Source organism: Cervus elaphus, chromosome 23, assembly GCF_910594005.1.
Source record: "Cervus elaphus chromosome 23, mCerEla1.1, whole genome shotgun sequence".
NCBI classification, from domain to species: Eukaryota; Metazoa; Chordata; class Mammalia; order Artiodactyla; family Cervidae; genus Cervus; species Cervus elaphus.
Genome location: NC_057837.1, coordinates 41,508,054 through 41,533,543, shown reverse-complemented (window position 1 = coordinate 41,533,543; position 25,490 = coordinate 41,508,054). Strand labels below are relative to the sequence as shown.

The following is a 25,490-nucleotide window of genomic DNA, read 5'->3' as shown; positions in this document are numbered from 1 at the left end:
AATCAGCGCGCGCGGAGAACACAGACCCTGCAGCAGACACCAGCGCCAAGGATGAATACCAATTCCTCCGCCAAGACCCCGCAGAATTCATTATGTGGGCTGCCTTTCTGCGCACTCTTTTAAACATGCAAATCCCTCCAGCACTGGTGTACCCGTGATTGAATAGAATATGAATCAAAGGCTCAACCCTTTCTTTTTTATGCTCAGATCATAAAGTCTGAAACATCTCAAGTTTGTGTGCATGTGTAAATTTTTTTTTTTTTTAATCTTGAATTGAAAGTTTATTATTCTGGACTGCCTAAAACAAGATTAGGAAATGGGAACTTGTCCTTCAGATGTTATCTAGATTTAAAAATTACAATGATTAATGTCTAGAACGTAAAACTCAATTATAGGAAGGACCATTGGAACAGTGATAAAAATAAAGAGCGGGTGCAATTTCCAGATAAATTTTGAAGGGTTTGTGACTGATTTAAGGTCTCATTAACCTCATGGGGATCTAATCAAAGGCTTTCTGTTAAAAGTAATCTGGGACTCAGGGAGTGAGAGTTCTTACAAGGATGGGAGAAATTCCATCAGTACTTTGTAGAAAGAGCCCTGAAAATGGTATATCCCTTCTCACACATGGTGAGAATTACAACAGTTTGGGATTTTTTTTGCACAAAAGTGTTTAGGGTCGATTTATAAGAGCTTTTCTCTGTGATCTCTGCTCTGTTTGAGCCCAGTGTATTGTACTCTCTGGCCTCTGGGGCTTAAGGAGCAGTTAGAGATCCGGCCTTTACAGGGAGGATTTTCCATGATGATATAATGTTATCATGAGTCCTCATTCACTTCAGGTGAATCATCTCACCAGGAAACAGGGAGCAAGGCAACGGTTTACCTTCTATTTAATAAGGAACAAAGTTCACCTTTACTCAATACTTGAGCTGACTCTTTCGCCACTGAGTGTTGAAAATGCACATTTTAGGAAGGCTTCTCTTCAAACTGGGCATTTCTATCTGCCTTCCTTGTGGTGCAGCAAGCACTGCCATGGACACAGGAGGACCTTCAACCCTGTTCAGCCCCCGGGTGGACACTGACCTCACTGTCCTCAGATGTTAGCCCTAAAAAGTGTGGAAAGAGCATGGTGCCTGGATTCTGCAACACTCTTCTGAGTGGCCCCTTTGACAGTGCTAGAGGGAGCTGGCAGAGCGTAACCTTTGGTGAATGCAGGGCACCAACTGCACGTGACTCTGGAAGTTCACATCTGGAAGTTCACTCCAAATTCACATTTGGAAGGTGGATTCCATCCTGGAGATCTTGGAGGGGGCTCATGGCCTCTCCACACTTAGGAAGGGCAGTGCTGGGCCAGGGTGTGTGATGACAAGGATTAATATTATGACATGGCCATCTGCCCACCATGTCACCCACCCTTAACCATATTCTTTGAGAACTAAAGCAAAGTCACATTTAAAGTTCTCACCCCTGAGAAGCCCTCATAAGCATTATCCTTGTTTGATGATTCAGGGGCTGAGGCTTAGGCAGGCTGAGCTATTAAGAAATGGAGACCCTGGAACATACAGAGATGGTGGCAGGGCCCTGAATATTTCCCCCCTGCCCCCAAACCCTCCTTGCATTTGCCAGATTCCATAGGCAGCTTTCTAGCAAAAGGGTTTTACCCTCCCTGCTTAGGACTGGAAGTGTCTGGAGGTTTAAGACCCCCAACAGCAGCTGTCAATCAGCAGTGCAGGATTGGGGAACAGACACCCCCCACTCCCTCCTACTCCCAGAGATACATCTGCAGCGCAGTTTCTCCTTTGCCTTAAGAAGCCGCTGTAGGTGAAGCTCCATACGCCCCCAGTAGGAACTGGCTTCACCATCAGCCCCTTATCAGCTGCCTTCCCTTCCTGCTCTCAGATCATCAGTGTTTTCCCAGTGTTTGCTGAGTCAAGTGTCAGTCTGCACTTGATTCCTTGGCTCTACTTCATGGGGAAACGGGAACTAAGAGAATTTTGATTCCCGGTTATGTATTTTTATGTCACCCAATACTTTCCTGTCTGTGTCAGCTTGGAGTTTTCTGGAGACACCCTCAGAGGCCAGAGGTAGAACTAGGATGTCTCCATCACTGGGGAGTCTCCCCATCCGGATTGGTGCTGCAGCTCCAAAGTGGTTGTTCATCTGGACTCCCCAAGACAGCTTCTCAGTGGGGTTTAGCCTGTGCCGCGTTCATGGGAGACTGGTGGGCTCAACATCTAGCAGAGCGGGAGGGTGGGGGTGGAGGTAGCTGTGGGCAGAGGGGCAAGCTAAGCTTCCATGTGGCCCCGAAGCAGCCTTGGAGAACCCAGTGGGGTACCTCGGAGCTAGTGCAGCCCATAGAGATGTCTGGAGTGAGCCTGAGATCTCCTCTATCAAGATAGAATATGGGCCATCCCAGGAAGGGCCATGACCTCTGCAGCCCAAGAGCCCCTAGAGGCTGAAATGGCCTGTGGTTGTCACTCCCAGCAGTTAGCCTGCTGGACCAGAACCAGATGAGAGATGGTCCTGGGTCCAGCCTCCCTTCCCTCCACACTGTCAGGGTAACAGCCACTCCAAACCCTAGTTGACACCCATCCTCTCTCCCCCTGCAGCTTCATGGTCTCTTCCAGGCTGTGGCTTCCCCAGCTGGGTCTGGGGCACTCCCTTGCGCTGCCGCTTCCCTCCACTAGGGGAGCTCTGGGTCCCTTTCAGCCTGTGGAACTCATCTCCTTCCCCCAGGTAGGACTTAACATCACTCCTGGGCAGGAGGCATGGACCCTCCCATCCCAGGAAGATCAGATTGTTGCCCCCTGGGATGCACTAACACACCGAATTGTGCTGATTTCTTCTCCACTCCCGACCCTGGAAACTTCTTGAAGATATCCGTGATGCCCTGTGAGCCCTGAACCCAAGGGGCATGGCTGGGGATTCGCATACGTTTATCAGATAGATGCACATTGGCCGGCCTGCTCCAAGAATATGGACAAAAGTGTCTTTAAATGAGAGCTAAGGCCAAGGTTGGTTTACACATCCTGTCACAAGTGTGACAGGAACTGAAAAGAAGGAAGCTTCAGAACAGAATTTCTAATCCTTGAGGACTCCTGCAAGGGAGGAACAGTTCCACCACCATGACCACTGGCTGCAACCCAGAGGAAAGAGGTGCAGAGCAAGGAGGTGCTTGATTAACCTCTTGATGAGAACTGCTAGTGTTGGAATTTGTCAGTGCTCTTGGAAACATTTCAGCATAACTTAAATACAAAAATAACATGTGGATGCATCCTCTTTGCAAAGAAATTAAAACATGACAGATAAAGACAAAGTCTCCTTCATTATGCCCTAACCCCAGCAGACCCCCAGCACACATCTGCAGAAATGACCTCTACAGGGTAATGTGTGGATCTCTCCAGAACCTCCAGGCACTAGAGGAACATGGGCATGTGCACAGACAAGAAGATTCACTGCCATACTCATTGTAAGAGCAAAGTTTGCAAACTCACCAGGTCCCATGGAAAAGGGGGGAGTTTTCCATCGCTAAGAGCAAAATTTTCATTTTCTTACAAAACAGGTGGCTATGTTGGTCCTCTCAAGAGAATGAAAACATTGAAGTTACCTGAAATAAGTCGAAGTGGAAGGTTTTCTTTTTTTTTTTTTAATCTAATGGTTGAAACTTAGCAAACATTCCTCCCCAGCACAGGTGCCAAGGTTGGTCTGAAGCAGCCAGCAGGAAAAGGGCAGCAGGTTGGCTCTGGCAGCTGAGGGGCCTTGTAGAAAGATGAATGGGGCTTCTGCCAGCTTTGGGTCACCAGGAGAACATGACTGGGTGGAAGATGGCTTGGTGGATGTGGAAGAAGGGGGATGTGAAGGATATTAGGAGAATAGAATGGGAATCAGAAAGAGAAGTAGTGAGCTGGGAAGGCGTAAGAGGGGAGTTACAAAAACATTCGGATGCAGGGGTTTTCTGGACCAAATGACTTCAGGAAGAGGATGGGGTTGGGGGGAGAAAGAGGAATGGTTTAGCACGTGGTAGAGGGTTTAAAAAGAATTGGAAATAGGGAGAGGTTGGGACTTACTGTCAGCACTGAATTTAACTTTCCAAAGAAGAGAAAGCCATGGAATTGAAACCAAGGTCTAGCTCTTGCTAAGAGTTGCAAGTGGGTAGAACACTTTTGCTCATTCTGGAGTGGTCCTTGACCCAGCGCTCAGCCCAGCTCTGACCTCATCCAGAGAAATGAGAATGATCTTTTCAAATATGTGGCATCATTTTGAGCAGGTTTAATTGTCTTTTAAGAAGGTTGATTTGGTTAGATTTGAGAGGACAAACTGTAGGACGAGGCATCACGCATCTCTCTGGGCAGGGTTGGAACTCCCCTGCTGCAATGCTGAGGGAGCAGGGAGGGAAAGTAAGAGTGATCAGATGTTCTCAAAATACCAGGTACCCATCAAGTCCTCAACTCATTTCATCCTCATGCACTCTGTGACTTTTGCTGTTATCTCCACTCCAAATGGGAAATCTGAAGATTTTTTGCTAAGAAACCCTGAGCTCCCAGTGGACCTGATCTTTCAGGTTTTTTGGAGTGGTGGCTCAGAAGGTAAAGAGTCAGCCTGCAGTGAGGGAGACCCAGGTTTGATTTTTGGGTCAAGATCCTCTGGAGAAGGGAATGGCAACCCACTCTAGTGTTCTTGCCTGGGGAATTCCAAGGACAGAGGAGCCTGGCAGGCTACACCCCATAGAGTAGCAAAGCGTTGGACATGACTAACACTTAACCCAGTAGAGAATGCATTTTCCATCCTGCTGCAGATACACACACGTTTATACCAAGTTTTTCAGAACTACACATGCCTTTTATATATGCGATGCACAGAGAAATTCTATGCTAGTCCCTTCCTTTAATTAATGATGATTCAGTGAAGTAGATTACTGCCCCAACACACTGATGAGCCATCAATTGAAGCTTGAAAAGAACTCACTCACAACTTTTCCTAATCTGATTTTATCCCTCCAATACCAGTCCTCATGGGTAAATTATGAGTTTTTCCATTAGAGTTGCATAGCAACTGTCTTCTGTTCTTCCATCCATCCATCCTTCCATCCATCCATCCAATAAATGTTTGTTAGTGTGCAGAAGTGGATCTAAGGTCAGGATTCCCCATGACAGGGAAGCTGTGCTTTCTCATCAACCCTCTGCCCCTAAGATAGAAAAGCTCAACTCATCAAACCACGGAAAGAATGAGTAAGTGGCAGATACACACCCCAGAAACACCCAGTGGGTCCATTAGAGATGGTGCCAGAGCTAACATCCTTGGACATAATCCCTCCCATAAGCATGCCCATGAAAAAAAATTTCCTGCAGATAACCAGTAACAATGACAAAAACATGCAAAAATCGGAAGTGAACCAGGCAGTAGCGTTCAGAGGTATCAGTACTGAAGTATGCTGCAGTACAAAAAAAAAAAAAAAAGGGTCAGGTTGCCTGGATGGTGGAAGAAGGGAAGAAACCTGAAATCAGGAACCGTTCCTCAGCACTCTCTTCCTGCTTCTGAATTTATTGTGAGTCCTGCTACCAGGACCACAGACTGTTTAAAATTACACTGTTTGCTTATTTAATTTTCTTCTGCATCCATAAATATTAATTAAGCTGAACCACAGAGAACGCCATTTCAATCCCTTCCCTTCCTGAGAACCGTCAGCAATTAAGACCCACAGCAGTTTAAGTACTGCCCGGTTCTTTAAGATCTGCTCTGGGACATCTACTTTTTATTTTTTAAGTTAGGACAGATTTATTCAGTCTTAGCAGCTTATTTTTCTTACCTAACACTCCTGGGCCATGGGTATTCCTAGTTTGATCCTTTTCTTGCAAATATGATCTTTGTGTCTTCAGCAGACTCACTCATTTTCTCCAAACCAAGAGGCAGAAAAATATATGTTCGATCACAGGAGCAGAAATACCATGTGCAGCCTGTCATCTACCCAGTGGCAAAGACTGCACTTTTCAATGTTTGTTTACTTAACATTATTTAATGACAAAAAGAGAAGAAATAATTGTTTAAAAATAGAGGAAAATATAAAGTGAAAATGGCAAGTCTTCTCTGAAGCCTTCCAAGTCCCAACTTCTGGGGGTGTGATTGTTAACAGCCTTGTGTGCAACTTTTAAACCTTTTCTGTGCATAGAGTCAGAATTATCTTTACAAAAATTAAATCAAATTACCCCAGTCCAATGAGTATTTAACCTTTCATCATAAAGTAGATATACTTTCTATATAATTTCAGAGAGATTTATATCATTCTTTTAACAGTTTCTTAATGTTCCACAATTAAGTTGGGTAAGAATCTGCCTGCAATGCAGGATACGCAAGTTTGATCCTTGGGTCAGGAAGACCCCCTGGAGAAGGAAATGGCAACCCACTCCAGTATTCTTGCCTGGAGAATCCCGTGGGTGGAGGAGCCTGGCAGGTTACAGTCCATGGGGTTGCGAAAGAGTTGGACATGACTTAGGGACTAAACAACAACAACAAATGGTTTATTTAGCCTTATACTTTGATAGTTACAATCTTGGACATAATGTAGATCAATCACACACACACACACACACTCACACACTGAGTACCAATAACTGAAAGCTCTCTCCATGAGTGTTTTCTCTTTCCCATGCTTCTGATGACTTCTCCCTCAGAAAATATGGTGATATGGAAACAATTTAAAGTTTGAATCAAATGTCCCAGGTTGGGATAGAAGGGCTGGGTGGTCTGAGGCAAGCCCTCAACATCTCACTCCAGTTCCCCAGGGACAAAGGGAACTCCCACCTGCGAGAGGGAACCTTGGAGTTTAAGGAACCCTGGAGTTTGGGAAACTGATGCAAATATTACCCCTCCCACCATGAAGATCCTGGTCACTTGGGGGCCAGTAAACCTGAGGAATAAACATAAAGAAAAAAATTTTACCTGTAGTTCTAAATTAAGCATAAAAAGGATTAAAAAGAAAGAAAGAAACAGGGAAGAAGAAAAAAAGGCTTCTTCCAATTTCTGTTTGATCACAAAGCCTGGGGAGGTGGGAGAAACACAGAACTCCCACCAGGACCAGATGGTCCTCATCATTAGCATCCACTTAGCACTTTATTTTGAAGACTTAGAAGGATGACCTTGCCAGGTTTCCTCTTAAAGGGGAGTGCTAAACTCTCAGGATTTGGGAAGGTACAGATCTATTCATGTAGAGTTTTCTGGAGAATATTAAACAGCATTGATCATTTGTTATATGATGCAAAACAATACACGCAAAAACAGCACCTCGAATCGAATCTCTATCCCTTTAGTATGACAGAGGCAACTTATGGGGTGATGTAGCCAGCAGGGGTGAAAGAAACTGCAAAGTAAGTTTGTTTTTTATATCCAGCTCCATCCAGGGATCTCAAAGCAGCTGAGTACAATGTCCTCCCCAGCTTTTTCACCCCCAGCACTTACTGCTTTAAAATCAAACATATTAAGGACTTGGTCTAAAATTCTTATTATGTTTACATTGATCTTTCCATGTGCTTTTTTTTTTTTTCCCATGTGCTTTTATAAGTATAGTAGAAATAAGAAGAATCTGCCCACAGGAGTAAAGAAATACATTTACTCCTTTTTAGCAGTTCTTACCTGGAAAGGAGTCCTTTTCAGAAGGAATGACTTATTTAAATTCCCACAAGGGGAAGATGATCTGAGCGCTAATTATGGGTGCACATTGCAAATAGAATAAGCATTAAAGGAACAGCTTGAGTTTTTACATTCTTCTCACCTTAGAGACTCACACTTTAGTTTCTAAACGTTTCCTATTATACATGTTGGAAAATATTTGGGTGGAAGCAAAAGAAACAGTGTATTTCCTGGCGGGGGGGGGGGGGGGGGGGGGGGGGGGGGGCGTTTAATTCTGGCGTGTCTGCGGATTCAGACTGCATTACTCCTGCTCTTGTTCTTTTTCTGGAGCATCGGTCAGGCGGTGCTAGTTCGGCATCAGGTCAGCGTCTGTGGAAGAAAATTCCCAGTCCCGGTTGCTTCCACAGGAGACCCAGGTCTTCCCCAGGAGGAAGACGTGCAAACTCCATTCCAAACTGGACAAACAGGAATCTCCTTGTCACTTTCCTTGGATCTATTTTGCTACTTAAAAATACACACTGGGATCAGTGATGAGCGTCGGGGGATGTTTAGGAAAAGGTCAGCGAGTCCAGAGCCAGATTCCCGGGAGGCAGGACCGGAGCGTCTCGGGGCGCTCTCGCTTTCCGAGAAGAGCGAAACGGGAATCTTTGTGATGCAGCGTGACTGCAGGTGACACTTTGTTTAGACCACTTTTCTGTGTTCGGAAAATGACAGCTTCCAAATCACAAACTGATCATTGCTGAAGATTCCCACTTCTGCCTTGTCAACCAGGGAGGTCCCAGGAAAGGCGCTGAGGGAGGTGCGGGCCGCAGACAATGCCGGGTGGGGGCGGGGAGGGAGGCGGGGAGAGCACGTTCTCCACGCCCCAAGCTGAGAACACGTTCCGAACCCTGGAAAGGTGCATCCCGGCTGCGGAGACGGTCCGTGTGGCCTGAGTGAGTGGGAGGGGAGAACCCACTGAAGGTGACGATGGACTTAACATTTCACATTTCATCAAGGCCCAAACCACCACCCTGCTCAGGACAGAATGCAAGATGACTTAGGGAAGCGGGGCTCTTACAGCCGTGGTTTTCGGACCAGCCAGCGCTGCACCACCTGGAAGTCTGTTAGAATGCAAACTCTCAAGCCCCTCCCCTGACCAGCTGAATCAGAATCTGCATTTTAACAAGAGCCCCAGGGGAAGGTTATGCACATAAAAATTTGAGGGGTGGTCCCAGCCCTGGTTAATTACCCGGGCCCCAGTGGGTCACAGTGGCTGTAATATGCTAACCCTCCCTGTCAAAGGAAGCTCTCACTTTTCAGGAAGCTCTGCAGTCCTTCCTCGGGAAGGACTCTTGGAAATAAAGTAGATGAAAAGTGAATCCAGACTCGTGTATTACACACTTGCATGTTTTCTCTCTCTCTCTCTCTCTCACACACACACACATACACACACACACACAAACACGGGGCACTTCTCAAGACTGCAGGTGCTCCTTCTGCCTTCTTCCCGGAGCCAGAACCCCCGTAGTACCTGTAGGATAGAAAGTTGGTACTCGAGAGAGATTACAAATGGTAGCAGGACTGGAGTGGCCCACCATATGCCCCTGACCAGCTACTTTCTGATGGCATCATGCCATCAGGCTGGCTTCAGAGGACCCAACCCTTGGTTTCCCCATCAATTATGGATCAACACAGGCAACATACTTCACCTGAGGTTTTCACGCATCCCTGCCAACAAGTCAGTAATTCTGAATGGTGACTGGTAGACTCCCCTTTGGAATAGGGTTCTGGCCCTCAGGAAAAGTCACTGGGTCACTGCTGAAAGGACATTTGAAAACATAAGCAGAGTAAGTTCTGCTGGAACCCACGACAGAAGAGGAGAAGAGGAGCAGAGGAGCAAGTAGAAGAAAATGACCTCTATAAGCACATGGCTTTGTCTACAACGGTCAGGGGTGCAGTCTCGCCATATGTAGTGTAAGAATTACTCATTAAAGTAGTTGCTGAATGGGCCAGAAATCTATAAACTCCTCTTCATCATCACTGCTTAATATGAGAGCAAGTTGGTTCTAATTTTTTTCTGTTTACCCAGAGCCCTTATATCACTCTGAGATGGAAGGCAGAAGCAAACAACTGCCTAAGACTCAAATTCAGGCCTTGTTAACCTCCTGATCTCCACTTTCCTAAGAAGGAATGTCCACATCTGATTCTTCAGGTGCGTGATGGATTCTCCACGACCCTCACCCTCAGTTAGGTCTATTGCTGGCCTTTTGGGCAGGAATAACAGGTTACCTCCAAGAATAACATCTAAATGTATGAAAGAGCTCACAGGGCCACCAATACAGATACATCTAATTTAGGCATCCCTTAAGAGGAGCTTATTCTCACTCACACTGACATGTTGCTACTGCTACTCAAAATTGTCATTTCTTTATTTTTATCTCTTAAGATTAGTTTAATTACCTGCTTAAGAGTCCCACATATAGAAATGTGCTAAAGCCTTGACAATGGTAGACAGGATGCCAAGAAGATACTAGAAATATTCGCCAGACCCTGGACCCGAATGGGCAGATCATTCATTGACCTTCTCCACAGGCCTACAAAGATGGGAATGGAATTGACAACTGCTCAACCTGACCACCAAGGAAGCTCACAAAAGATGCACAATGCATAACTGCACCCAACCATCCAAACAGCTATCAAATTCTACATGCATCAGAGAAAGAGATGTAAGCACCAAATTCATCCAATGGGACCTGTGGACAGAGCCTCACCCCTCCCTGGTTTCAGGCTAGGAAGTCATCGCCTGGGGTTGGCATGCAAATCGCTTCTCTTCCTCCCTCAACTCAAAAAGGGCACTGACACAGGTCAGAGAACATAATACTGGTTTGTTTTCTGGACTCAAATCCTTGTTCCCTTGGAAAGGTGACTTCTTGCACAGGTGAGAACTGAGTGAATATAGTGTAAGTTATTTTGGTAAAGTTTCCATGACATCAAATCTAATAGTCTTATTATATATTTCACTTAAAATAATAAAAAATAATGTCATCATAAAATAATAGTTTATTATATACAATGATACAACTATACTGCAGGAAAAATATAGATTGAAGAGATAATCCTACCACCAAACACAACCAGGGTTGCTAGCAACATATTTATCTTTTTTTATCATTCTTTATTAGGATTTATTTCCCATCTTTTCCTGTGAATCTTGCCCAAGAGAGGTAGATTGTGTGCATGTGTATAAATTTACTGTGTATAAACCTACAATGTCATATTTTGCTTTTCTCTCATTTTGAAAATCACTTTCTTGTGTGTGTGTGTTTTCACATAAATCTCCTTTGAAAGATATTCTTCGCTAATTATCTGTTCAATTGCCCTCTCTGTAAACAACTGGGGTTTTGGCCATCAAAGAGCTATAAAAGCCAGCAAAAAAAAGTATCTGAATGTTCAATGCCAAGTAGACTAATTTTGATAGTTTGATTTTTCTAAACGAAATTTCAGAAATAACAACCCACAGAAAATGAAATGTTAATTACAACCTTTGACACAACTATATGCCTCTTCTTTATTAAGACTTGGGACTCACCATGAAAATGCCACCGTGAATGAATAACGGACGGGTGGGTGTCTGATTTCCCCCAAACCAAAGGTTATTTGGAGGTAAAATGTGTATTTTCACAAGGTTTTGCTAAGTCACCTTTCTCTGTCTCTTCCGTTTTAACCTCACCTGCAAACTTGTCTGGTAATGCGCTAAATAAAGCAAGGGTCCTCAACCTCTGAGATCTAATACCTGGTGATCTGAGGTGGGAGTTGATGTAATAATAATAGAAATAAAGTGCACAGTAAATGTAATTGGAAACCATCTCCCCCTACCCTGGTCCCTGGAAAAATTGTCCTCCATGAAACCAGGTCCTTGGTGCCAAAAAGTCTGGGGACAGCTTCCCTAAAACAAGACCTGTATTCTCCAAAAGGCTTCCAGAACCGGAATCTTGATCAGCCAGAAGCGGCCGCCCCACCACCACCCTTTGATATTTTATGGGTCATCGCTTTGGGAAGTTGAGTTCTGTTTGTTGATGTCCCTTCCCCACTGGCTAGTTTCACATGACGGAGAGCCACGGGGATGAAGGAGTGTTGCTGGAAATTGCAGGGACACCGGAGGAGGCCCAGATTTGAGTCTGAGTCAATGCGCTGGGGCAGCACCCGGAATAAAATCATCGCGCGCTAAACCCTAGCATAGTCGTCGGTTACAAGGCGACTTTTACGCAAACCCGGCAGCGCCGGATAAGTCCGGGTAACAGGGGACAAGGGCAAAGGAAAGTTTTGCAGGTTTCAGTTCTCCTTCAGATAAGGGGGTGGGGGGAGAGCTGGAGAAACATCTGTTTTCCGTCCGAGTTACCCGCGAACTTTTTTCCTGGAGAGAAGCTCCCGGAGCAATTTACAGCATTCCAGCCTGAGGCTCTCGTGCCAGACGCTCTGAATCAACCTTTAGAAACTCGAGCTGCCGGGAAGGGAAGGAGCCAGAGTCGCAGGGGTGGGAGCGCCCCCTCGGGCCTCGGCGCGGGGACCAGCGGCGGGCCGGCGGCGTGAGCGCTCGCTCCCCGCAGCATCAGCCGGCTGCGCTCGCCTTTCCCGGGTAGGGTCCCCGCGGCCGCGTCACCCGAGCTCCGCGGCGTCGCCACAGGCGGCGGAGGCCAATCTGGGTTTGTGCAGAACTTCGAGCACCTGGAAGAAGCGCCAGGCCCCCCCCCCCCACCCCCAACCCCGCCGAGGCCTTTTCCGAGAGACTGGGAGACGCCGTCGGACGGCGCGAGCGCCTGGATCGCGGGGTTAGGGGCGCGGGCGTCCTTAGGGCTCGGGTGTATCCCGGGGCCGCGTAACCGACAGGGGGAGCCCTGTCACTGTGGAAGCCGGGTACCCGGGGCCGGGCCACTCAGGGGCGCGCCCTCCTCCCAGGGACCGCGCTCTCTTCTGCGGGCGAAGAGGTTTCCAGAACCAAGAGCATAAAGAGAGGAGTGGACACTCACATAGACGCACATACTAGGTTAACCAGGACGCTCGAGCTTTCCATCTCCTGAACCCCGGAAAGCTGTCTGTCGTTTCTTCGGTTTTACTATCTGATCTACTGGCTCAAATGGTAATTAGCCTGCAATGCGGTAGACGTGGGTTCGATCCCTAGTTCGGGAAGATCCCCCGGAGAAGGAAATGGCAACCCACTTCAGTATTCTTGCCTGGGAAATCCCATGGACAGAGGAGCCTGGCGGGCCACAGTCCATGGGGTCGCAAAGAGTCGGACACGACTGAGTGACTAAGCACACACACTCCTGAATGTGAGAAGGGCCCGGCGGTTAAGAGGAAGGGTGTGTGTGCGCGTGTGCGTTTGTGCGTCTGTGTTTCTGCCCTGGGCCTCCGCAGAACGCTTTGAAAAACTGGCCAGAGCGCACCGTCTCTCCCCAGCCCTCTGGAGAGTGGTTAGGTAGTTTCCACCCACGCTCAGGGACAGATGAGAGATGCCCAGGGTCTGGTCCCTTCGGCTTCCCCGCACACATCTACATTGTGTGCCTATACCCAGGGCACTCTCGGGCTGTACCCAGGACCTCCCTGTCCCTCTTGGGGGCCCTCGCTTTCGGGGAGACGCAGACCTTGGCTGTGGGGAACCCTTCCCCGGCCCTCGCTCAACGGGTGCATTAACACCCTCTTTATGAATTGGTCAGACCAGCAGTGCCTGCACCTTTAGCTCAAAGCGTTGCAGGCCCCAGCGCCTTGGAGTAGAGGGAAGGGGTGGGAGTTGCCCCAACCCACTGCTCCGCCCCTGCCCTCTGGCCTAACCCTCACCCGGCCTTCCGCTTTAGATGCTCTGTTCCATGCCTGCCACCTCGCTTCTGTCTTTGGCCACCACTCCCCACAACTCTGGACAGGTGGGCCAAGTACCCACTGTTTTCCTTTTTTTCCCCCCCTCTCTCTCTTTGGGGTTGAGGGCTCAAAGCTGCATCCTCACGGCCCAGCTGGGTTTTTAGAACCAAGAAAGTGTGTCCACCTCCAAACACCTGTAGTAGTATTCCCTATCCCCCCCACCCCCAAATCCGGCTCACTGAGGTCTCCGTAGCTAACCCAGAACAGATGATCATTTGAACTGGAAGTTGGATCGAAAATAAAAGGACGAATACGGTGCTAGGGTTGCTAATTCTCATAAAACAGTTCCTCGGGAAAGCGGAGACCACAGAGCCCTTCCTCGAGCGGACTCTTTTTGCCCCAGTATTGATTCCTTAATTCCTCTCTCTCCTCTCGCCTCACCCCTCACCTCCGGCCCTGTTTGTTTTAGTTACGAAACGCTGTGGGCACCTCGGTTGTGGCTGAAAAGTAACCTTGAAACACGCCGTCCTATCAGAGACAAATAGTCTCCCAACCGTCGCAGCTGCTGGGGACGGGGGACGTCCCCGCCAGCCGCCCGGTCGGGCTCGGAGGAGGCAAAAAGCCGGGGCGGCGGGACCGCAGGCCTTCGTAGCCGCTCTGGGTCTTAACTGTAACGGGAGTGGCCTCCCAGCAGCGGCGGCCGGGGAGTTCAAGGTGTGTACACAGTTTTGCTACATAGGACAGCGCTTTGCAAACTGGCTCAGTCACCGGCTGGCTGTTTTGACAGGGAATGAGCCCTGCGAGCGCAGAAACCGGGATAAATAAATGCGGCTTTGATAAGGCTCTACGGAGCCTGAGCGGAGGCCGGACGCGCCCTCGGACCGACGTACCAGGCGCCCGGCGCAACGAGACCAGAAGTGGGGTAGAGGGGTTGGTGGTGGGGGTCAGAGCCCTGGGCCGCTCCACCAGGTGGCCTCCTCCCGGGTCCCTCCTCCCACGGGGACGCCCCGCAGACGAAAAGGGGTGTTGGACCCCCCAGGGGCCCGCGTCCACCCTCTTCGCTCGCTCATCGCGGTTCCGCGTGCGGGGGTGCAGGGCGGCTGAGTTGGGGGGGGGGGCCGGGCAGGTGCGGGGCGCAGGCCGGGGCTCCCTCTCACCCAGGTGTGAGCTGATTATTCAAATGGGCTGCCCGGGGTCTGGGGATTGGAGGCCCGCGCCGGCGCGCCGCGCTATATCACCAGCCGCCCACGTCACTGCGGCACTTGTCCGCCGCGCGGTCCACACCTCCTCCCCCTCCCTCCTCCACCCCTTCCTCCTCCTCCTCCTCCTCCTCCTCTCCGCCCCCCCCCCACCCGCCCCCGCGCCGCGCGCTTCCCGCCGCCTCGGGGCAGCTCGGCACTGCCAGCCTCGGCCTCCACCGGGCAGCCCGCGAGCGCGGCGGTGGCGGGCGCTCCGGCGGCGGGGCTCGGCTCCGGGCCTCCTCCTACCCCCGGCCCCCTCCTCCCGCGACCCAGCCCTCCCGCCCACTTCCAACCACCGCCTCCGGCCGGCCGAGGAAGCGGGGCCGAGAGACAGGGAGAGCGAGAGGGAGGGAGGGGACCGTGCCTCGGCCGACTTTTTTTTTTTAAAGGAGGGTGGGGGTGGGGGGGTGATTGCCGGTCGTTTGTTGTGGCTGTTAAATTTTAAACTGCCATGCACTCGGCTTCCAGTATGCTGGGAGCGGTGAAGATGGAAGGGCACGAGCCGTCCGACTGGAGCAGCTACTACGCCGAGCCCGAGGTAGGCACTCGGCTTTGCCGGGGAAAGCGGGGTGGCGGCGTCTGCCCTCGGTCCCAACCTCGGGACCGCTTCCCTGGCCGGCTCCCGGGCCCCCCCTCGCCCATCACCACCCCTAAACACCACCCCAGCCGCTCGGGGCAGCCGCCTTTCCTACCCTCCTTCGACTCAAATGGGTCTCTCTTTTTTTTTTTTATACGACACACTGTTAGCCTTGAGATAATATTAACTTTGTGATCAAATATTGACTTGCGGCGCCTCCAAATCCTCTCCGTGGCCGAGCCACGCACTATCCTAACAGAGTTGTGTTTGGCAGCGCGCGGCTGGGGAGGGGTGGGAGGTCGGCCGGCGAGGGGGTGGGGAGCTGGAGAGGAGAAGGTGGGCAGGAGTCGGGGGCTGGGGTAGAGGAAAAAAGGGTCGAGGACGAGGCGACAAAGAGGAAGAAAGTTTGTGGCTGCAGAGCCCAGCCGCCAGCAGTTCAGTTCGCGGTCCCCTCCCCGTCCCGCCACTCAATGTCTCAGGGTGGCCATAGGCTCCGCGCGGGAGCCGCTTCGAGGTTCCCCTGGGGACCAGGATGGGGTCCGGGAGGAAAGCTGAAAGGAGAGGACCCTGGGATCGTCTCCGCGGGAGACCGCCCAGCGCCGTGTCCCACAGGTCGCTGGCCAGGGTCGGAGGTGGCATCCGAGGCAGCGGCGCCTGCTTGAGAGTCGGGGAGATTCTGCAGAGGGGAGCTGCATTTGGGGTGCCTGACTCAGCGCGCTCCTGGAGACCCCTGCTGTAGAATCTGAACCGGGCGCAGGAGGGCTGAGGGGTGGCAATGAGCAGTCCCCGCGCCCCCTCTCCGAGGGCGATCGCGGCGCGCTCCGGGTGACACGGACGCTGGGTCGGGGCCCGGGCCGGGGCCGCGCGAAGGCAGGACTCCCTGGAGGCCTCCCTGGAGGCGGGGGCCTGGGCTGGCCCGAAGGCCGGGTGTGGGGCGTAGGATGTGGGGTGTGGGGCGGGAGTCCGGCCAGCCGGCCGGCCGCTCTCCAGCTGCGGTGCTAACGCTATGCGCCTCCCTTCGGGCTCTGTCCTCAGGGCTACTCCTCGGTGAGCAACATGAACGCCGGCCTGGGGATGAACGGCATGAACACGTACATGAGCATGTCGGCGGCCGCCATGGGCAGCGGCTCGGGCAACATGAGCGCCGGCTCCATGAACATGTCGTCGTACGTGGGCGCGGGCATGAGCCCGTCCCTGGCCGGCATGTCCCCCGGGGCGGGCGCCATGGCCGGCATGAGCGGCTCGGCCGGGGCGGCCGGCGTGGCGGGCATGGGGCCGCACCTGAGCCCGAGCCTGAGCCCGCTCGGGGGGCAGGCGGCCGGGGCCATGGGCGGCCTGGCGCCCTACGCGAACATGAACTCCATGAGCCCCATGTACGGGCAGGCCGGCCTGAGCCGCGCGCGCGACCCCAAGACGTACCGGCGCAGCTACACGCACGCCAAGCCGCCCTACTCGTATATCTCGCTCATCACCATGGCCATCCAGCAGAGCCCCAACAAGATGCTGACGCTGAGCGAGATCTACCAGTGGATCATGGACCTCTTCCCCTTCTACCGGCAGAACCAGCAGCGCTGGCAGAACTCCATCCGCCACTCGCTGTCCTTCAACGACTGCTTCCTCAAGGTGCCCCGCTCGCCCGACAAGCCCGGGAAGGGCTCCTTCTGGACCCTGCACCCCGACTCCGGCAACATGTTCGAGAACGGCTGCTACCTGCGCCGCCAGAAGCGCTTCAAGTGCGAGAAGCAGCTGGCCTTGAAGGAGGCCGCGGGCGCCGCGGGCGGCGGCAAGAAGGCGGCCGCCGCCGCCGCCGCCGGGGCCCAGGCCTCGCAGGGTCCTCTCGGCGAGGCGGCCGCCGGACCGGCTCCCGAGACTCCGGCGGGCACCGAGTCGCCCCACTCAAGCGCCTCCCCGTGCCAGGAGCACAAGCGAGGGGGCCTCGGGGAGCTGAAGGGGACGCCGGCCTCGGCGCTGAGCCCCCCGGAGCCGGCGCCCTCGCCGGGGCAGCAGCAGCAGCAGGCCGCGGCCCACCTGCTGGGCCCTCCGCATCACCCGGGCCTGCCGCCCGAGGCCCACCTGAAGCCGGAGCACCACTACGCCTTCAACCACCCCTTCTCCATCAACAACCTCATGTCGTCAGAGCAGCAGCACCATCACAGCCATCACCACCACCAGCCCCACAAAATGGACCTCAAGGCCTACGAACAGGTGATGCACTACCCCGGCTACGGGTCCCCCATGCCGGGAAGCCTGGCCATGGGCCCGGTCACGAACAAAGCGGGCCTGGATGCCTCGCCCCTGGCCGCAGACACCTCCTACTACCAGGGGGTGTACTCTCGGCCCATTATGAACTCCTCGTAAGAAGACAGCGGCGACCCGGCTAGCCCGGGACCCAGATGGGAGAGACAGGAAGTGGGGTGGAGACTCTGAGGAAGGGATGCTGGAAAGGTGCAAGGGAGAAGGACCCTTCACACCCTGCCCCGCCCCCCCCCAGAGGTCTCCCCTCGCCCTCTGCAGTCCTTCCCTCCCTCACGTGGGCAACACCGATGTCTATCATCCTATATAAGGAGGGAAAAAGAAAAAGCTACACAGTTTTAGAAAAAGAAAAAGAAGAAAAGCCTCAGTTTCCACTACTGTGTAGACGCCTGCTTCTTTAAGAACCTGCCAATTCTTGACTTTTTGTTGTTGTGGTTCCTCTTCATTGCTGTCGTTGCAGGGAAGTCTTACTTTATTAAAAAAAAAGAAAAAGTAAAAAACACAAACTTTTGTGAGTGACTCAGTGTAAAACTATGTAGTTTTAACAGAAAACAGAGTTGTACTATTGTTTTAAAAAGAGAAAAAAAATGATGTAAGGGTCTGTTGTAAATGCCCAAGAAAAGAAAAAAAAAAAAAGCATTCCCATTCTTGATACGGTGAAATCCAGGTCTCAAGTCTGACTAATTTATGGTTTCTGCGTGCTTTATTTATGGCTTATAAATGTGTGTTCTGACTGCAAGGACCAGAGTTCCACAAATCTATATTAAAGTGTTATTGCCAGTTTTTTGCTTTGAATCTTCAAGATTTTTTTCCTTTGCCTGATTTAAAAAAATAAACATATCCGGGATTTATTTTAAAATTGAGGGAGGGAGATCCTGACTGGTTGCAGGTTTTATTTTATTTGGGGAGAGATGGTTGCTGCTTTATCAACATTTTATTGTTAACATTTTCAGACAAACTTAAGTTGAATGAATTTCACAGTAAACAGACATATACCCATTGCTCAGATCCTACAGTTCTCAGCTCAGTATACTTGTTATACTGGGTATCTGACCATCTATCCATACATCCATCAGTCCACTTACGTTATTAGATGCATTTCATAGTAAATTTCAGACTTCAGTACACTTCACCCTAAACACTCCAGCAAGGACATCATTAATGGAACTCAACATTGTTCAAGGTTACTTTTTGAATTTTGAGTTTAACTTTACACAAAATGAAACTCAAAGATCCCAGGTGAACCATTCTGGGGGTTATGGGGTTGATGCAGGTTCATCTCCAAAGCCTGGCAAAAACCACACACCATTTCCATATTTTCCAGCTGGACCATGTGAAGGTGAAATGTTGTTGACATCTCTTGCACCCTGGGGCTGGTTTCTCTGGGAGAAAAAACAAAAAATCCTGGATTTTCTGTTTTTTTTTTTTTTTTTTTTTGCTGTATTCCCAATCCTTGGCCTACCTTGCAAACTCCTGTTGCAGCCCTTTTCCTTTTCATCGTTGCCTCTCTGCACCCATTCACATTTTCCTGGAATTGGGACTCTGCCTGGATTCAACAACCACAGGCCTCTGTTTAGGATCCACCACCACCCCCATCCCACCCTCCACCTTCACTTAGATGTTCTGCACAACTTTGGTAGAACTTGCTGCAGCCCAGAGGTAGTGAGGCTTCTGGTATCATGCATTTGAGCGTTTGGTCTGGAGAAACAAAGGACTTTCTCCTGGAAGTGATTTTAAAGGGATCTCAGAGTTCTGTTGGAAAACTTTAAATATAGGTATATTGGGGAATGAGGCAGAGGTAAGAGGGTGTCCGGCATGTGTGGCCAGGTGCCCCTTGCCAGGGATTGGATTCCAGGGGTCTGCAGGTTTGTGCCCTACCCTCCAAACTCCTGAGACCTTGCCAAGTAAACTGTTAGGCCAGGTTAGCAAGCCAGGATTACAGGGCCAAGGGGATGAGTGGGTATGCTGTGATCCTTAAAGGAAAACCCCAAAGCATAAAGAAAGACCCAGAATAAATCCTTACAAATCACACTGCCTCCCTTCAAAAATAGCCTAGCAGGAGTAAAATCAGGACCAATAAAAGCGGAAACCTCAGAAGCCAAGCAGGAGTTGTGTGGGCAGAGTGGGCTCCGCTTTGGTTTTGCTGGAGGCATCTGCTGGCCTGCCAGCTGGCCAGGCTAGAGCAGGAGCCAGTGGGCTCTAGGGGCCCCCGGAGACTTGGGGTCATCCAGGGCACAGCTAGCTTGCAAAGGGTGAAAATTTCTGGAGTGAGAAGCCGAAACTTTTGGCCTTGGGTTTCTAAGCCCATGCTCCCATGTCCGGACTAGATCTTTGGGTTTCTTGACCACCCAAACTTGGAGTGTCCCTGGCAGTCTCCCGAAGCCTGGACACCGCCTGTCAGATCGCCCTCTGCCACCTCGCGGGATCCCTCTGCCCCTCAAACCCTGGCCTTCCCAAGTGCTTGAGGGGGGTTGGTCCTCGCCTCCGCCTCCCTCCTCCAAATCCCTTTTTAACATGCCACATTGTCCCGAAGAACACAAGGAAGCGAAATTGGGGAGGGGGGAGGAGAGGAGGGGGGAGGAGGGAGGGGGGAGGAGGGGAAGGGGACGGGGGTGGGGGGGTGGGTAGGCGATCCGGAGGCCGCAGCCAGCAATCAGGGCCGTCTCTCCCCCTGGCAGGGACACACACGTCGTGAGCCCAGCCTGAAATGTGTTTCATTATCACATAAAAGGCTCCTGCGGCGAAGGAGCCGAGAGGCAGGGCCGGGGGCCGAGTGCGGGACAATGAGGGCTGAAAGCGCTGCCCTAACCTGCTCTGTTTCCTATCGCACGCCCATTGTGCGAGGGTCGTTTTAAACTACTTAGCGCGCCCCCCTCCACTGATCCCGGCCGATAAGATATAGTTCTGTTGGAATACTTAAAAAGGATGTCGGGGAGCTGGCCGCTCCCGAGGCTTTTCGGCGCATCCTGAGTCTTTCGTCCCCCTACCCTCTCGCCCCAGCCCCTCCTCCCGCCAAGGCCCCCAGCTTAACTGGCGCTCACACTGCCCTCCGCCTGCGTCCCCCAACTCTGCGTAGTAGGGTGCAGCGTCTCTTTTTCCCTCCCTCGCCCTCTCTTTTCCTTCCTTTTCCGCGCGCGGGTTTAAGCAACCGTGATCTGTGAATAAACAGTCAGTAAACAACCGAAAAAAACATTCTAGATCCGAATTCCAGGAGGGTAAACTTTCCAGGCCACGTCACACTTCAGCAAATTTGCACAGATATTATATTGCCCCCCCTCCTTTATTATTCTTTTTTTTTTTTTTTTTGCAGGATCCCATTGTACTTAACTGAATTTTATAACGCTGATCGATATCTTGGTAAAATATTCATTTTTAAACTAGCGGGCAGTGAAATCTTTGCTTTGTGTGCTAAAGTCAACAGTCGCTCGGTTTGAGCTCAAATAAATGCGGGGATGCCTCGGCTCAGAGCAGTCGGCCGCCTCCCTCCGCGCGCTGGACGCTCTGCCGCCGCCGCCCGTCCGCCCGCCCGCCCGCCGCACCGCAGGTAGGGAGTGCGCCCCCCACTCCAGTCCGCGCGCCTCCCCGCCCCCAGCCAGCCCCTAGCCCTACCCCAGGCTCCTAGGCCTGAGGGGCGGGGAAGGAGGGAGAAGCCAAGTCGGAGAGAATTCGGGGTTGGGGAGGTGGCCTTTTTGCGGGGAATTCTGAGGATGCTAGCTGTTGGGGAACCCAGAGTGAACCTGGGTCCTGCGCACAGCTGGAAAGTTTGGCGGGGTCCCGAAGCGCCGGGAAGACACCACAGGCTCCCGCAGCCTCTCTGGGGCGGGGATTCGATCCGAGGGCCTCCTGTCGCCCTGGGACAGTGGGGAGGCGGGGGTGGGAGCCGGCCTGGGCCTCAGAAGCTGGGGTGGGGGCGGCGGGAGATGGCGCGTTGGTCCTGGGAGGCTGCAGAGGGAGGCCCGAGCGTGGGTTCCAGGGACGTGGAGGCCCAGCGGCGGTGGGGGCCCCACCGTCCGGGAGCCGAGGAGGGGCAGCGCCTTTCCCAGCGGCAGGGGAAGCCCGGGTTCTCGCCGCGAGCGCGCAGGGCCTCAGGAAGGTCCGGGAGCTTCGGGGCCACTGACCGGTTCCAGGAGGGAAATGCTGAACCCGGCCGCGGGGCGGTTCCTCGACCGCTCCCCCCCGCGCTGGCCCAGGACACCGAGTTTGGAGGGATCGGACAGACGGTGTCGCCCCACGTCCCTTCCCCGGGCCTCTGATGGCGCCGGGTCACCGCGCCCAGCATCTGTCCCCCGCCTACGGGAAAGCGCCCTCTCGGAAAACTAGTGGCTCCGAGGCTGCCAGTTGACACCGCAGGACCCTCAGCTTTGGAGAGCAGGGTAGAAAAGGTGTCTGTCCCCTGGGGTCTACCAGGTGTCCCTCCCCACTCCAAATCTGCATTCTGCCTGAGGATTTGCTTTCTAGGGCTGGGTGTCTGGCTCGTTGGAGGCTCGCGCCGGTTCAATCAGTTTGGTATTTCGCCAGGACGTAGGTCGCGCTAGGTCTCTGACCACCGAAATTACCCGCCACCGTAACTGGAAAGTTTCTTCCCTTCCCGCCACTGTCACCCACATCTCAAACCCAAAAGGCCAGATATCGGTCCTGATAATTGGCAGGGTCAGTTCTGTGGACAACTCCCTGTGTGGAGAGCCTGGGCGCCCGTCTCCCTCCCCCGTCCCCGTGGGGCGGCGTGCGCCTTTGTCCACCGCGCCCAAGGCCGGCTGGGGTGCGCGCCTGCCCTGCCGCGCTCCCAGCCCGGCTTCGGTTCGCGTGGCTGGTTATCTTCCCTGAACGAGACTGCTCGCCTGCGGGACACACGCGAGGCTAATCGTTTTTAAATAATTAATGCCTCCCCGTTCCGCTGGTAATGCGCGGCCTCGAATCCGTCAATTACTTGTCATTAGACGGTGTCGCCCCAAGTCCTTTCCCCGGGCCTCTGATGGCGCCGGGTCACCGCGCCGGCCCACTCCACGGCCGAATAAAAAAAGGTGCCTGGCCTCTGAGAGCCGGTGCGGAGTAGCCGCGGCCCTTAATTCAGTGTTTTGAAAGAAAGACCCTCGCTGAAGAGATGTAATCTTCCAAATGGCCAATTTAAACGCCTGATGTTTATCGCCTGCCTTCTGGCTTTATACAGAGAAGCCGGTCGTCAGTGCTTTGGGGGCCTTTTAATGTGGGGAGGCGTGCGGCAGGGAGAGGCTAGAGAGAAAGCTCAATGGGGGTGGGGGGGAGTAAGCAGAGGGTGTGTTTGCTCAACAAGGCACCTGGAGGTACCTCAGGGTAACTGGTTTTCTCTGGGGCAGCACACCCTTCTGAGATCGGGGCTCTGCAGATCCTCTCCACTTGGGGCCGGGATCTTCTGAACTGTGTTGCCCAGAACTCTCGAGAGAACATAGCAGGGCCTCTGGGGGTGGGAATGTCCCCCTTGTGCTAGGAGGGAGGAGGGAAAATCTAAGCCTGCCACCCCCCCCCCCACCCCCGCCATGGACCTAACCTAACTGTGGCCAGTGTCCGCAGACTTACAGGCACTGAATCCCACCAAACAGTAGAGATTCCCTCATACAAACCCCTCTGAGAGTCATCAACCCCACAGGAAGGCAAGATTTCAGACTCTAAAAGCCTCTGCCCAGCCAGGGACCCAGTGGACACCAGCCTCAGCTGTAGCACCATGGCAACCCAGGCCGCCCAATGGTTGGTGGAGCGAAATTACACAAACAAAAACACAAGGAAAAACTCTCCAAAAGTTTGCTGCTCCGTTTAATTACTTATCAGTTGCTTCCTTTCCCCATCAAATGTTCTTTTTGCAGTGAACAGATATCTGAGGGTGTCAGAGCCTTGCATGCCCCTTTTGGAGTGAAAACAAGACACCCCGGGGCCCACCACCCCTTGACTGGAAAGCCAGCTGGCTCTCCACTTTACAGAAGTCAGCCCACAGGTTTCTTATGGTCACTACTCACAGGACTTGGTTTCGTCTGAGAAGAGGAGAAAAGAGAATGTGGGCTGGAGGGAAAGATCCTGAGGAGGGTGGGAGAAACTATTTTAACATGGATGGAGAGAAAGGCCAGTTGGTACAGGCCTGTGTGTCCGGCCACCCAACCGACCCATCTCCGTGGGTCCTCGGCTGCTCCTGAGACCACATCTTTTCTCTGGGCAAGCACAAGAATTGGGATTTTTTTTTTTTTTTTTTTTTTTTTGAGAAATTCCTTTTCGATGAGACGCTGCACCTCTGGAGACAAGCAAACAAAAACTGCTGGGTGTAGATGGTGCCCCCAGGTGCTCAGTGGGGTCCCCAGCTCAGTGGGGTCCCCAGCTCCTGGTGGGCTGCTCCTCCCTTACACAAAACTCCCAGGGAGCGTGCTGCCCCCAGCACTCCAGGGGCTGCCTTGGAAGCCTAAATCCTGGGGCATCTTCCGCATTCTGTTCACAGCCTTCCTGCTCCCTCTCTCATCCTTTCTCTCCTTTCTTCTTTAAAACAATCCTGTGTGTCCCCCCTCGCCCCCTCCCGCCATTGTATTTGTTGATAACCTAACACGCTCACACCAAAAGCCACACACAGAAAACCAACAACGTGGGGTGGGAGGGGAGACCAATTATGAGTGAGGCTAACAAGCGGGGAACACCCAAGTTGAGGCCGGCTGTCTCCTGGGAGACTGATGGAGGCTTATTTTACAAGCTGTCATTCCGCCCCGGTCCCTATTGCCAGACTGGAGGTGATTCCTATTCTTCCCTCCCCCAGCCCCTGCACCCTTGGGGTTTGTTCCAGAGTCTTTGTTCATCCTCTACGGAAGGTGCTGAGGACACAGGATGGTGTCACGAGCACATCTGCACAGCAGTGTCCTCAGTTTTTTACCTTAGTGACTGTTCCTCAGAGTTCCTTGCTCACTGCCAACAAAACACTAGTCAGATGTCCCTGTTACACATGTCCCCCCATCCCCGCCAGGTTCCCAAGAGAAGGCATCAACTCACTCTTCACACACACCTCTTTCTCAAAAAGAGGCAGGCAATTTCACTGGCAGATAACACAACCAATAGTCCTGGTGCTGGAAAAAAAGCAACACAAATTAAGCTGCATTCATTGATGTAAAACTAGAGGTTCTCTCATCTCATTAGGGCAAGTGCCTGGCATTGAAACAGTCTTTAAGCTACTGGGAGGCACTGATATTCCCTGTGATGCCAGGATGCCTTGCCAGCAAGGCCATATTGACTGAACTTAAATATGTCAAATGAACTGAGAGGGAAAACTTGTGCATCATAAAGATAGGTGCATGAGGGGGAAATACTGGGGTATGATGTAAATGAAAACTTTGGAATTAGAACTGTTTGCTGGTTTTTAGTTCTACTTGCTTAAGTGGTTCCACTTATGCTCACTTAAATGGTTGAGGACTAGATTTTCTTCCTAGGTAAAACAGCTTTTCCATGGTTTCACTTCTTGGGGAAAAAAGGTAAAACACAGGTTTCAAGAACAAGCAGGAACTTTTTGGACCGAGGTTGCTCATGACCCCAGCAAATCAAAATAGAGGGGCATGTGGGTGAATTTCAACTTATTTCATTAGAAATACAGCCTCAATTCATCATCCCATTTCTTTTCACAAAGCAGATGTAGTTATATAATGGATTTTCTTGAAATGTTGGCTCACATAAAGAAAAGCATGCAACTCTTAATCTGAAGACTTGAGTGTTCAGAGTGCCTTCCTGGAAAATAGAAAACAGCCTTGGGAAGTGTTTGACGGAGAGGACTTGGGAGGAGCTAAGGTGTGAAGTGGGAACTAGGGGCTGGAGAGGGCAGATGACGAAGGAATGGCATTTTCTGCAGAGGACCAGGGTGGATTGTCGGCCAGGACAGGACCTGGGTCACAGGCAGCTGTGTGTGGAAGCCAGAGGCTTCTTTAGCAGAGAGATCAAAATGCCAACCTGTGTACTTTGCTTGAAAAGAG

General features: G+C 51.9%; 1 protein-coding gene across 4 annotated transcripts; it reads left to right on the top strand.

The window, feature by feature from the left end:
* Positions 1-14,035: 14,035 nt before the first annotated feature.
* On the top strand, positions 14,036-18,328 carry FOXA2 (forkhead box A2). Of its 4 annotated transcripts, none has more exons than XM_043883681.1 (3): positions 14,036-14,169; positions 15,165-15,234; positions 16,309-18,328. In XM_043883681.1, the coding sequence occupies exons 2-3, from the start codon at positions 15,166-15,168 to the stop codon at positions 17,629-17,631; spliced, it is 1,392 nt and encodes a 463-aa protein (XP_043739616.1). In that variant the 5' UTR covers positions 14,036-14,169; position 15,165; the 3' UTR covers positions 17,632-18,328. The 4 variants fall into 4 exon arrangements, with proteins under 4 accessions (XP_043739616.1, XP_043739617.1, XP_043739614.1 ...); XM_043883682.1 differs by lacking the exon at positions 14,036-14,169 and adding an exon at positions 14,229-14,372; XM_043883679.1 differs by lacking the exon at positions 14,036-14,169 and having other exon boundaries at positions 14,388-15,234.
* The last annotated feature ends 7,162 nt before the right edge of the window (positions 18,329-25,490 follow it).

Coding starts and splice junctions, on each gene's coding strand:
- FOXA2 (XM_043883679.1), top strand. CDS start 15,148: ATGCACTCGGCTTCCAGTATGCTGGGAGCGGTGAAGATGGAAGGGCAC. Junction 15,235..16,308: donor GCTACTACGCCGAGCCCGAG/GTAGGCACTCGG, acceptor CTCTGTCCTCAG/GGCTACTCCTCGGTGAGCAA.